The 14,080-nt window shown below is 38.7% G+C and overlaps 1 protein-coding gene across 2 annotated transcripts in view; it reads right to left on the reverse strand.

Annotated features, from left to right (window-relative positions):
• Nucleotides 1–3,076: 3,076 nt before the first annotated feature.
• The window catches only part of LOC135226553 (eukaryotic translation initiation factor 2-alpha kinase 1-like), a 63,631-nt gene continuing 52,627 nt past the window's right edge, over nt 3,077–14,080 (reverse strand). For both annotated transcript variants that reach the window (XM_064266220.1, XM_064266218.1), the window contains exons 4-6: nt 11,217–11,444; nt 9,785–9,925; nt 3,077–4,175 (exon numbers count right to left, since the gene is read on the reverse strand). In XM_064266220.1, coding sequence (XP_064122290.1) covers nt 3,735–4,175; nt 9,785–9,925; nt 11,217–11,444 — 810 coding nt within the window. In that variant the 3' untranslated portion in view covers nt 3,077–3,734. The remainder of the gene's footprint in view (nt 4,176–9,784; nt 9,926–11,216; nt 11,445–14,080) is intronic.

Below are 14,080 nucleotides of genomic sequence, written 5' to 3' on the forward strand. Positions count from 1 at the left end.
ACTTCTTCTTTACTACCTTCTTCAGGATGTTCGCAAAGTCCTTCATCCAGGATGCTGGCTGTGACATATGAACATCAGGCACTTGGGCCATAAGAACCGGAGCGGTTGCAGGGGTAGGTATCAGCTGCAGAGCTTTTAGAGATTCCAAGCTAGTTGGTATATCGGCATGAGCAATCGGTCCCTCTGGAACAATGGATAAGGTGATGATGGTCGGGGGTGTCATGAACCCCGGAGGGAGAGTCACCACAGTCTGAGGTGTCGATAGGGTCACCACTAAGGGTGTAGTAGTAGTTGGATGATGACAGTACACCGGATGCGGAACCTTTGCAAATGCTGTAGTGGCGACTGAGGTGGGAGTGGATGTCTTCACTATGTGAGTCATGACGAGGGCAGCCAGGTGCATCAGCAAGACCTATAACGATGGAGTTCTGCTCAACTAAGAGAACGCTACGCTGCTAAGAGGTCCGAGAGCAGCTTCCCTGTCAGACCTGAAAAAGGAACCATGACATTAATGGGGGAGGCCAGGTTTCGCCCCAAGGGGAAGACAGCTTCCTCAAAGTGAACCGAGACCTCTGTACTGAGGGCATCATGAACCTCCACCTCTCCTCCATCCTAATCGCTCAACGATTCGGGCAAGGAGGACAAAGAGGAGGCCTCCTGCGTGGAAGAGGGAGCAATAGGCTAAAGTTTGCTGGGTAATGGAGATAAGGATGAACAGTCCAGCAACGAGGGAGCTGCCGGGGGAGTGTGATCCTCCTACGGCGTCCTGTAGCCCTTCCTTTGGTAATGTTTCCTCCCTGCAAACTCACTCATTGCACAGTGGACCATGAGATTCACTCATCACAAGTTAACTCTGGGTTGCAATCCTGGCCCCTGCAAGATGTGCAGAGAGCATGAGGATCGACAACCACAGACGATCTTCAGGCTTTAGAAGCTGGTTCAATTTACTCATGGGTTTGCATGTTGCAATTCTCAAAACAGCAAACACACGCAACGCACTGGAAACAAAAAAGAACAATCTCACCATAATTCACAGGCAGATAAATCTAGCTACAGTTTGGAAGAAAACGATGCAATGTGCGTCCAAACTCAACAGAGGCCGAAAGCAAAGTGATATGCGTATACCCAGGTGGGAGGAACCGCATCTCCCCCCCCGACAGTAGTTTAACACCGAACTACCTTGCTATAAAAGTCTAGCAGGCGTTTCCAGCTTTGCTGAAGGTAATTCCTAATGTAAAGGACAGAGGGTTTGTATACAGTGTAGGAACAACCTGTAATTGCTATTCATATGAGGGTATCCGTCCATTAAGCATTAACTATCATGACCAATCATCAAGGTATAGTTTTTATCCTGTAGCTAACAAAATAGTATTGGATATGATAGTGATAGTTATGTACATAGTTTTAATAAAATTTTCATTATAGTAATAAAATTTTACATATATTGTATATTATGTATATAATATTTCTAATACTTTATTATTGCATATTATGTTGACAACTAAGGACTGCTACCTGACCCAGTGGGTATTAAATGTATACACAATCAGGGATAGTATAAGAAATGTGTATACATATATATCTATGAATATATTCATGCTATACTGCCATCAATAAAACTTTTTGCAGGCATCTTTCATATCATGGAGTTTGTTCCAATTCTCGAGTGTGATCAATGGCTTAATTCCCATGATTATTTGGTTCTAAATTCTGAATCAACAATTGTTTTACTGTCAATATCATTACCTTTGTTACCCTTATCATTAGGGCAAGTCTCAGCTGGTTTCTGCTCTTATCCTGGTTACAGGTGCAATTGGAACAACTGGAATGTGTCACTGTTCCTTTAAGATCGTTATTGGCTCTTGATGTTGCATTAGGTTATTCCTGCTGTCCTCCAAAAATCTTTTGTTGGTAACCTCAAAAGTTATGGAGAAATGACAACAGGGTATCTCTCAAGGATAATGGAATTTCAAGTTCTAGAAGCAGTGAACGCTGAACCATGATATACAAGGTACAAACTTATTATATTAAAAGTTATTTCCAAGAAACCGGCCCTGCCTCTTTCAGGAATTCTTGATTTGGTTCTATGGGAGAATAATCTTTTTTTCCTGGTTCATGGGTGTCATGTACTTGATGTGGTAAGCAGTTGATTATAATATATTGTTGAATATGATTCTTCTTCTTTCCACCGTTAGCCCTCCATTCAGGGATCGGTTGCCTCATGTGCCTTCTCAACTGCCTTCTATCATAGTCATCATCATGACATGCACACAATCATTATGATGTCAAAACAATCTAATAGTGTGTTCTGAGTGAAAATCATATTCCTAATTTTGTTAACATGCATTTATATCTGTATCAATATAAATTTCTAGCTATTTACTTCATGTGATATCCATAAGGTAAACAGCAAGAAACTTCAATAGATAAAGATATAAAGATACAAATAAGTTACGAAAATGAGTAATATGATTTTCACTCGTAACGCACAATTAAGATTAGTTTCACAACTTAATAATAGCATGCACATAATCACAACAACATACCAGGTCATTGTTATTTATCACTATTCCATTTCATATTTTCCTTTATAGCACATGTGCAGTAATACCATGGCACCACATGTATAGCTAACCTAGGAACACACTGAGGTTAAGATTAACATAATCCTTTCTCTTTGATTTACCAAATCAGCCAGTCAAATTTTACAGGCAATGACACATGCCATCCAACATTAATTTTCTTCACGTTAACAAGAGCAGTCATCTTCTTCATGTTAACAATAGCAGTCATAGGAATATCCAAGGTTGTACTCCATTTGTTACCTCGGAATTAGTCTGGATAACTCGAGAATAGAAAAATGGAGTAGAGGGAAGGGGAAACGGGGAGATCCCTTGGCAACTATGGGGTAAAACATTTAGGAACTGTGACAAAGCATTCACTATAGAGGTAAGTGAGCAGTATAATCATTGGAGCTGGGTTGGTTTGTTTAAAATTGTGGTAGCAATTGTTGCCTTCGTTAAAATTAATACCAGATGTTTACATAACTCACCATGAGGGGATTAAAAAACAGAAAAAGACCAAATTACTACTGTATTTACAAACAAATGACATGAAGTAATTCCTACATTTATACTGACCGATCAGAATTTCACTGACAAAATAAATTATGCATTGATCATTCAAATTTGAAAATACTTCCAATCAAATCAATGTATCATACATACCTTTCGATAAACTTTTCACACAAGCTGCATAAAAAAAATTTAAGGTTATGAATTCTCACCTTCATACAATTAAGTGTAAATAGTGTCTTCCTCTCTAGATCATTTAGTGCATCATCTTTATTATGTACAAGCACTTTTTTCAAAACATAATCTGCATATAGGAGGGGGAGATAGAGCCAGTAAGAGAACAATCTCCCTCTTTGGCTACTAACAATGAATCAAACTATACTGAAAATACTCAACAAAGAGGTAAACCTGCATCTCTCCCTTCACCTCCATGAGGGTCTGTACATTTCAACAATATTAATTCCTATTATATACAACTGGTTTATGGCAAGGATATATAACTTTAAATGTTAATGAATGGTATAGGTAATACCACAGATTACGAGAAGAATGAAAAGTATCATGAAAAGGAAACGGGACAGAATGGAATATATGATGGAAATTGAAATGGAGTGTCAAAAATTGTATGAACATTAAATAAAAGCTGCTGCTAACTATGAGTCAACTGGAAGTTTGATTAATTTGCTCTTGTAAAAAGGCTACCATATTCAGTAATTTACTATTTTCTTCTCTCAACTTTTTAATTTCCTCATCTTTTTCTCTGTTTTCACTTACAATATCTGCTATAAACTTCAAATCAATCATACTATCACTATTCCTGCTGTTTAATGGATCAGAGTTACTACATGAACCTTCAGGTAGAGAAATTTTTAAATCATCAAGTCTTAAAAGATCATCACAATTATTCTTATACCCTTTTAGACAATTAAGTTCCAAATGCGGAACATTTTCTATTGGTGAAAGTGTGCTGACATTCCCAGCACTTGTGTAATTTCTGGGATGTTTCTTTGATGAAATATATAAAGAGACACTCTTCAAAAGTTCTGTAGCAGATGGTCGTTTTGCTTGATCCACAGAAGTAAGCTGCATTATCCAAGATGCCTGAAATGAAATTTGGAAAATTGAAATGTAAACTGGTAAAAATTTACAAAATTTCATTCAAAAGCAACTAATATTTACCACTGAAAAAAAAGAAATGCTAAACTGACAAAATGCTATTCTTATGACTTCAACCTAGTTCCTCGTTGGATGAGTGGGTTACGTGCTTGTCTACCAATTCAGTAGTCCAGAGTTCGTTTCTCCGCTCTGCTAACGTGGGACCAGAGGAATTTCTCAATGTAATGTGGTTCTGATCCCACAATAAGTTGTATGTCTTGTTGCCTACATAACCAATCGGTTCCTAGCTGTATAAAAATATCTAATCCTTCGGGCCAGCCCTAGGAGAGCTCTTAATCAGCTCAGTGGTCTGGTTAAACTAAGATATACTTAACTTATGACTTCAAACTTCAGGCACAATGTTGAAGGTTCTAAAAAAATGGTATTTTTATAATAAAATTAGATTTTGTATATACTTACCAAGTAATTACATAGCTAAAAGTTTAAAAATACCAGCAGCTAAATTCTGAAATTTGGGGTAGAGATTCTTTTATTTTAAAAGTGAAGGTAAATGGCCCTGCCCACTTTTGGGAATGAGGGGAACAACTGAACAGAGAGAACCAAATTGTTTATGTAAATCTCCATGTGTGGGGCGATGGGCAGGCTCCCATTCTGTAATTACTTGGGTAGTATATACAAAATCTAATTTTATGATAAAAATACTATTTTTGCATACGTATGTAACTTACCAAATTACATAGCTGATTCCCACATTGACAGGAGGTGGGATACGTAGACTATTCTATTCCCAATCTAAATAAAAACAATGAAATGAGAAAGATATTTTTTTTACATAGAGTTATGGCACCACAACATACCTAACAGAGGAGCCACTAACCAAAGTTTGGCGCCATAGGTGCAATAAATTGCAGTTTCTGTTAATGGTGGTTTTCGCTTATCAGCACCCCACCGAGAATGGAACACCCGCCAATAACTGTGGACTGCCTGTATTCATCTATTTTCTGCAGACATGACTCCACTCTTTTCAGGGAGGGAAAAGCCTGAAAACGAAGAGAGTTGAGAGTCACTCCCTGATAAACTATCTCCTGACAAGGAGACATCTGTGATTTTTGGCAATTTATTACTAATCCTAGCTCCTGTGCCAGTAGAAGAGTTTTCCAAGGGTCGTCCGTACGTTGTTCCTTCAATTTTGCTAGAAGAAACTAGTTGCACAAGTAGAATGCTATGTTGACCCCCATTAGATGGAGCCAACCTGCGGGAATGAGGATGCATGTGAAGACTTGTGGGGCGGTTGACATCCCAAAGCATAGTGCCCAAAACTGAAACACTTGATCCCAAAACAAATCTTAGGAACTTTCAGGAATTCAGATGTACAGGTATGTGAAAGTAAGTGCCTTTTAGATCTATTGATACCATCCATTTCTCTTGACGGATGGATGCTAAAATTGAACATGTTGTTTCCATTTTGAATTTCATCTTTTAGACGAATACAATCAGAGCGTTTACTTCCAGCGTTAGTCACCATCCCCCGATAACTTTGGCACTACGAAGAGGCAATTGTAAAACCCCTCCGAATCTTGATCTGGGATCACTTCTATTACTTCTTTCTCAAGAAGGACACTTCCTCCTTGAGAGTCTAAAATCGTTGTGAATTCTTGGAGTAACTGATCAAGGCAATTGGCTTCTTGGCTAAGGGAGGAGTTTCCAGAAACGGAATACAGGCAGTCCCAGGTTATCAGTGGATTTGGTTAATGGTGGATCCGGTTTTATGGCACTTGTCTAGTGCCATAAAATCAGCTATTTATGGTGCCATAATGCACCAATTTCTGGTTACTGGCACCTTAAGGCACTGATAATAGAGTTATGGCACCATAACATAACTAAGAGAGGCACCATTAACCGGATAAGCCTTAAATGAGTTTCAGTTAATGCCACTTATCGCTCATCAGCAACCTGCTGAGAATACCTGTATTGAAGGAGTCAGGCATCTACTTTTATACAGAGGACATTGTGCTCACTTTTTAGAGGGGGTTTGTCGTGAACTTCTAAATGGACCTCGATGAGAACCGTACAATGGCTCGAATTCTGGCAGAAATCTTTGACCCCTTCCTTGAAAGGAATAGGGTTGCAAAGGTGACGAACACTTACAAGCTGAAACATGCATTTTCTTAGATTGTCTGGATGACTTTGTAAGTAAATACTGCTTAGACTTCTTCTGTAGTTCACAGGAAACCCCATCCACTACAGCCTCTGGGAACAGACCTTCTCTCTAGTGAGGTGAAAACAGAAATTCCTTTATCCACACAAAGAAGTACGTTAAGGAGATCCAACGATGGTTCAGATAATAATTTGGGATATTCCTGAATTTTGCGAGCCAGAGAGCCTATAGTCCAGTCAAGGAAACTCACTAATTCCAAGACTTTAAAAAGATTCCTAAGAAAATGGTCCAGCTCGGCTGACAAAAACATGGTCTTGGCATCACAAAAGGCTGACCTCCGGGCCAAGTCTATGAGACTGGAGAAGTCCCCTTGAGAGGAGGCAGCCACACCCAAGGATGGCACTTCTCCTGTCACGTAGTATGAGTATCTTCTTAGATGAAACAGTGGGTAACCAAAATTAAATTACCATATTCTCTCTTCTCTGACATCCATTTTTCCACTACTTTGAGTCTTCCTAGCTGAAATAGAAAGTACCATCTGGTTACATAAGCAGACTGCAGAAGGACTGCTTCATTGGAAAATTGACAATGGAGACGAAGGTGTTGCAGGGGAGAAGTAAGTTGGGTGGTAGCTCTGTAGTAAGTAGCGCAATAAAGCTGTGTGAGCTGTAGGAGGAGCGGCCTCTTCCACTTCCTCGACTGAAGATACCAGAGACATTGCTGAGTCCCTCGTAGTTGTGGACGGCTTCTTTAAACAACTCAAAATGTCGTCAAAGCACTGTTCAATCGGAGTGAAAGAGGGATCCAACAACACTGAAGGTTGTTGTAAAGGTGCTGGAGCTACAAACCCAGTATTCAATGGTTGATTCTCAACAAGAGAAGCTCTATTCAAAGGTAAAGAGGACCGTCTAGTTGACTCCGAGCGATCATCCAAAAGTGAGGACTGACATTGTCTTGCTGTACGAGAAGGCTCTAATCCAGGTTTGTGACGGGGAAGCTCTGGCACCAAAGACCGTCCAGGAGTGAGAGGGTGCTCGGGCGCAAGTGGATGTTCGGGCGCAAGTGGGTGTTCGGGTGCAAGTGGCTATTCGAGTGCAAGTGGTTGCTTGGGTGCAAATGGCACTTGGGCACAAGTGGGTACTCAAGAGCATAAGATTGCTCGGGTGCAAATGGGAGCTCAGTCAGAGCATGTTGTTGTGGTGCCAGCTGCCGCTTAGACATTAGAAGTTGATCTGAAGAAACTTCATTACCTGAATCTACAAGTGTTACCGCATGTTTGCGTCTCACTATCACTTGACATTGGTCTGTACGCTCATTGGAAAAACACTCTCGGCTGTCCCATAAACTACATGAGGGAACAGCTTCTCTCACTCCCTCACAAGGCAACTGAGGGGTGCAAGGTACTTTTGCTAACCTTTTCGATGGTCTTGACTTATCACTGTTACGCCACTGGCGCCTCTGTTCAGGACTCAAATCATCAGAACTAGCTGAAAGACGATGAATTTCACGAAACACATCTTTCCACTGATTATCTGTCGACACCTGGGCATTTGCGGCAGGTGAGACTGAGAGACCTGGGGGAAGACCCCACTGACCTCGCTTGGCCTTCAGGTATAGCTTCTCCCTGGTGTGGGGGAGTATGCTGGGGACCTTTGCCTAAGAGAATCGGCAGGCCAAGTAGTAGCCAGCTCCTCCACTGTCACTTCACGATCACTCACAAAGCTTTATTTTCCATAAAAGCTTTTACGGAAGCCCCAATTTGAGCTACAGGCAGTCCCTGACTTACGACAGGGGTTCCGTTCTTGAGACGTGTCATAAGCTGAAAATCATCAAAAATCCTAAGAAAACCTTACTTTTAATGCTTTAGGGGTATTATAAACTGTGTAAACTGCATTTTTTTGTATTTTTCATAAAAAAACTTTCAAATATTGATTATTTTCCATTTTTGGAGTAATATTTCTTCTGTCAGATTGGCGCCTTAACCCTGGAAATAATTTCTGAGGAATATGATTGAAAAGCGCAGTAACCTCGGAACGTCGTAAGCCGGGGACTGCCTGTACTGTGTTCACTAACATGTCAAATTTTTTCTCAAGAATGGCAATGGCATTGGATTTGAGTGTGTGGGAACTGGGCTGGGGTTAGGTGGAAAAGAGGCACGACTATTAATGGGGGACAATGCAGAAAGAGAAACAACAGGTAATTCAACAGGAGAATTAACTGATTCCTGACTAGCTCAACTTTTCCCTGGCAGTTGCTTTTCTCTTTCTGTCTTTTTCTAGTTTATTCAAATGAGAGTTTAAAATTTCCAATCCTTACTTTCCCAATTCTTAAACTCATTACAAATCAAACTACCTGAACATACCTGTCCCCTGCAAGATGTACATTTAGAGTGAATCATACTTCACTGAAGTAGGTCTAGTATTGCAGCCTGTGCTGCAATAATGAATACTGTTGAACATGTGTCAGCCATCTTTAAACTTACAAGTAAAAAACCAAGTCCTTATCTATAATCGTCACTATAAGTCAAAATTCAGAAGAAATCCTATACGGGCAGTCCTGGTTATCGGCGGACTTGGTTAATGGGTTCAGGTTTTATGGCGCCTGTCTACCACCATACATTCAGTGATTTATGGTGCCATAACATACCTAACAGAGGTGCCATTAACTGAAACTTGGTGCCATAAGTGCCATAAATCGCTGAGTTTTGGTTAATGGCGGTGTTTGCTTATCAGCACCCCGCCAAGAATGGAACACCCGCCGATAACAGGTGACTGCCTGTATATCTAATCACCAAAAGGCTACCAAAACAAAAGTACTTCCACAATTTGTAAAATAATTCCACAAAATTCATTGAGGAGAATTTCAAAACATTGCTGCTGCTCACAACAGTCGCTGAGAGCCAGCATAAACAAACTGGTTCTCACTGCTCAGTTGTTCCTCTCTTTCCCGAAAGTGGGTGGGGCCATTTACCTTCACTTTTAAAACAAAAGAATTGCTACTGCAAATTTCAGAATTTAGCTGCCAGTACTTTTAAAACTTTTAGCTATGTAATTACTTGGTAAGTTATGTATACAATAACTCAAAAGTATGCACAACTCTGAACATGCCATTGCACTATGTTTAACACTTTTATAAAATTAACTAGTATTTCAACTACTGAAGGCAACTAGGTATTAATTTGTTGAGACAATTATACATTCTACATTCTCAAAGCAACTACCTAGGTCTACTCGACTCCCAAGCTGACAAGTATTACCTCATGGTGTAATGCTACAATAAGACAGGAATTAGGCACACTATTTAATTTAGCTCATACATCCAAGACTGGTTCCTTAGGGTGAGACACAAATCTGACACTTCCCAATAAATGTATTGCAAACTAATACTATACTGCATACTAAACCATGCAACTGAAATGTATAACTTGTGTACTTACAATATCAGGCCATCGCTTAACAACTTCAGGATCCAAATACTTATGTTTCTTGAGTTTGCTGATAGAATCGACTCTTTCGGAACCAGTTTTAAAGGGTTGAATGAGCTCTAATAAGATGATCCCCAAGTTATACATATCACTCTGAAAACAAAATACAAATTACAATATCTATCATACAAGTGATGACCTATACTAGTAGAACTAATTCTACTATGGTCTGCATCTTTCTCAATACTGCTTGTAATAGTTTGATTTCTGTATCTTTATTTCAAGACTCATATCATAACATTGTAAAAAGAAAAAAAAACTTAGAAACTTTTCTGGCCTCTGACTAAAGGAAAAAATGAGAAGAAAGCAAACTGGGAAGTTAAAGACTGTGAGGTTTAGGATGGGCAAAATCTGTGAATAATAGCTGTACTTATCTGTGGCAAGTCAGAAAGTTATCTGTGGCAAGTCAGAAAGTCAAATAAATGGAATAAACCTTGCACTACAGTTCTCAATGGAATCAATACATGTACAAGGGTGGCCTAGAGGTGTTATATCTGATATATACAATTCCATCTCTTTGAAGATAATATTATCTGAAAATTGATATACTCACGCTATTTCTAATCAAAAAGATACATCATCAACATAATGATTACACCCCCTTTCAGAGTCTGATGTCATTTTTGATCATGCAAATGTCAATGCTTGAGATTCTTAGACTTCAACTGACATGCTCTAAACAAAATGTTTGGCTAATGTAAATTTTCTGCTTTCCATATATTACAAGAAAGTACAAGTAAGTATTCAGCATCATTATGACACAATAATCAGCATTATACCCTGATGTACACAGTAGTCAGGGCATGACTTCCACAAAAAAGTTGGTAACACATGGAGTCTCTAAGGGCTACACACTGTAATATTAGTACATATGTATCATCATTGTTAAAGATTTCTTTTTGATCAATATTTCTTTCATCCAACATTAATTCTACATCCATTGATTCCTCTACATGTGATATTCTGAGAAAGGTTGCTTTAGCTCTTCTAGCTACATGCTTAATTTTATACAATCTTACGCAATTTGAGGTCCTGACTTAGAAAGTACTACTATAGGGGAGGTGTTTACTTATGAACTAACAAAATCGGCTGAACTAGACATGTAGAGGGATATTTAGAACATGAAATAAGACTTCAGTAAAGACAATCTGAGAGAGAGAGAGAGAGAGAGAGAGAGAGAGAGAGAGAGAGAGAGAGAGAGAGAGAGAGAGAGAGAGAGAGAGAGAGAGATTCACTTTGAATGGTTCACCCAATGTTTTCTCCAAATGCTATAGTTCCTGGAATCTTGGAAAGTGAGGAGGATAATACAAAGATGGCATGCACACACACCTCAACATCATCTCTTTCTCTCGTACACATACAGTAAGATAATCGAAAACCTTACCTTTTGTCCATAAGAATCACTAAGCCTGACCTCTGGAGCAGCATACAAGGCAGTTCCCACACCACAAGTATTTGGTGTTAGAGTAGCAAATGGAGTGATAGATAAATCGTCGCCAGTTCCATCAACTGTGCTGATACTATTAACAGAACTTTCTTGCAAATTTCGAGCCAGGCCAAAATCCCCAATCTTGATCAACTTTCCATCCTCAGAGAAAAATATATTCGGTGGCTGAAAAGAAAACATTTACGTATAGGTTCGTGAAATTTAAAAAGATTTGAAGAAAAAACAATTTAATTGTGCTTTTCCTCAACTAAATCTACCTACAGCAACAAACAAGAACTATTTAAGCTAAAATTTGCTAAACGATGACACTCCAAATTTGAGGAAAAAGCACCTTTCAATTTTAATCACCAAAAAAGTTATCAAATGTTAAGAGTGGTCAAGTTCTGAATTATGCAAATTGACCTTCATGCCTTTTTTCTAGGTTACAGCCAATTTTATCACCACTCCCATACATAGTTTTCTGTGGGTAAATAAATTTTTATTTTCCAATATATTTGTTTGTATGGTGCTTTTATGTTGCATGGAACCAGTGGTTATTCAGCAACGGGACCAACGGCTTTACGTGACTTCTGAACCACGTTGAGAGTGAACTTCTATCACCAGAAATACACATCTCTCACTCCTCAATGGAATGGCCGAGAATCGAACCCGTGACCACTGAGGTGGAACGCAAATACCATACCAACCACGCAGCTGAGGTGTTAGATTACATTTTCCAATGTAATGAGATTTTGTTGCCTGTCCCAAAACATTGCCACTCTGTTCTTCTCTTGTATGAGCCCGGTTGCTCTACTCTTTATCAAAAATTACCACGCCACCACATCTGTTGCCGATAGTGCTAATCGCAATTGACTCTTGTAAGGAATAGTACTTTACATCCAGTCATTCAAGCTGCACCTTCAACAATAACTCCCAAAACAACTTTCATCATCTGCATATCAGAATACCTTAACAATATCCTTCATATCTTACTTTACTATCATATGTACAAAACTTCCCTCATATACTTAATTTTACAACATTAATGGAGAGAGAGAGAGAGAGAGAGAGAGAGAGAGAGAGAGAGAGAGAGAGAGAGAGAGAGAGAGAGAGAGAGAGAGAGAGCTTATGCAATTCAGGTGTTAATTTTCCAATAAGACCTGTACGTATTACTGCATGTGTGTGTCTGAGCAGATGTGTGTGGGCACTGGCCAGAGAGAGATGACAGAATTCTAGATTGATATCCTTTACAATATGCAAAGTTATCAAGACTAACTAGACATAATGCATATTACAATAATCTTTGTGTATAAACTGTATAAGTACTACTGTAAAATATTTTCAATCTAAAAAGTTTAGCATAAAAACAATGAACTGTGCTAAGGCTGGTCAAGTTAGGCAAAGCCATTGCAATAACAAGGAAAAAATGCATCATTTGGGGATAGTTGGCAGTATCTGTTACATGAAAATTCACAGGTTTTACTATTACAGAAAAATCCGGTATGAGTGCGAGTATAACCGATAGGTACTCTCTCATCATTATCCAATTACTATATGTAAAATCTTTCTTTGGCCCCTCTGACGTCTTCATTATAAAGGAAAACAGATTTTTTCTATGAAGGACTGGAATCTTACTGATAAAAGTCTAAGGTATCCATTTTCATCACTGCAGCTTCAAGAATACAATCTGCCTGCCATATATACGTATATAGTAAAACTATATACGTATATATGTAAGGATATTCTAAATTTCCCATGGCAACATTTTCTATTTATCAGAATAAATACTGACTATGCCCAATAGAAATGTTCAATCCAATGCAGAACCTGTCAGTAATATCTGAAGAGTTTTCTATTTCTAATAATATAGCAAAGCTATTTGTTTGCACTCAAACCAAATTCATGTAAGGGACAATGAATCTAAGGTAATGTTACTGTGGATACACCAAAAAAGTTTAGAACTTACTATTTTCTCCATTTACTTTTGTAAAAACCGACTTTATGAAATTAGTCTACAACTCCCTACACTGCTTGGGTCTTTACTGGGGTGGACAGTGTTTTCCAACTGCAACTGCATTTGAATAGCCAAATTTCAGGTAGCAGTGTTAAATGCTTAACAATTCAGAGTGAAATGCTACATTTCCCCTAGGCTGATCCACTGCACAGAATAGGAATGTTGTTTGTATCATTATATATCTCCTGCTGTTAAAGTTCACAGCAGTTAGTACGCCTTTTTAATCTTGTATACGTGCTCAACTAAATTACTGTGGTGCATCAGGAGAGTGTTTACATACAAAGTACTGTGTACTGGTTACTTTCTATATCAAAGGCACAACTCAATTCAAGGATGCCTTGGGGGACTAGAAAATACAGTGCTCCAATACTTTTGCAATACCTTTTGGACTGAGGTGCTACTGATACACTTGAGACCTTATTTTACTTGTGAGATTCAATTCTCCCCCTTTTTATTTTTTTGGGCTTGTTACACAGCTCATATAAACTCTGGTTTTAAGGGGTCAATTTCTATAATTAATAGTACTGATATCAGTTTGGGTTATGCATTATTTTGTGGACTCTTATTTTACCTTTAATTTGTGGCTTTCTCTAATTCTAGAAATTGGTGCATGAACCATTCTAGGTACTGTACACCAGATACAAAATTTTAAAAAAAGTCATTAAAGAACAATGTTAAGTAGATAAACGATTATATAAGTACCAATGGGTCCTCTGACGACAAATAATTGAGAGGTAAATCACTAATTTTGGAACAACTCTCCTGTCTGACTGCTAAATGACCATTTAGTATGACTTATTCCAGAAGG

The sequence above is a fragment of the Macrobrachium nipponense genome, chromosome 14 (genome assembly GCF_015104395.2).
Source record: "Macrobrachium nipponense isolate FS-2020 chromosome 14, ASM1510439v2, whole genome shotgun sequence".
Classification (NCBI taxonomy): domain Eukaryota; kingdom Metazoa; phylum Arthropoda; class Malacostraca; order Decapoda; family Palaemonidae; genus Macrobrachium; species Macrobrachium nipponense.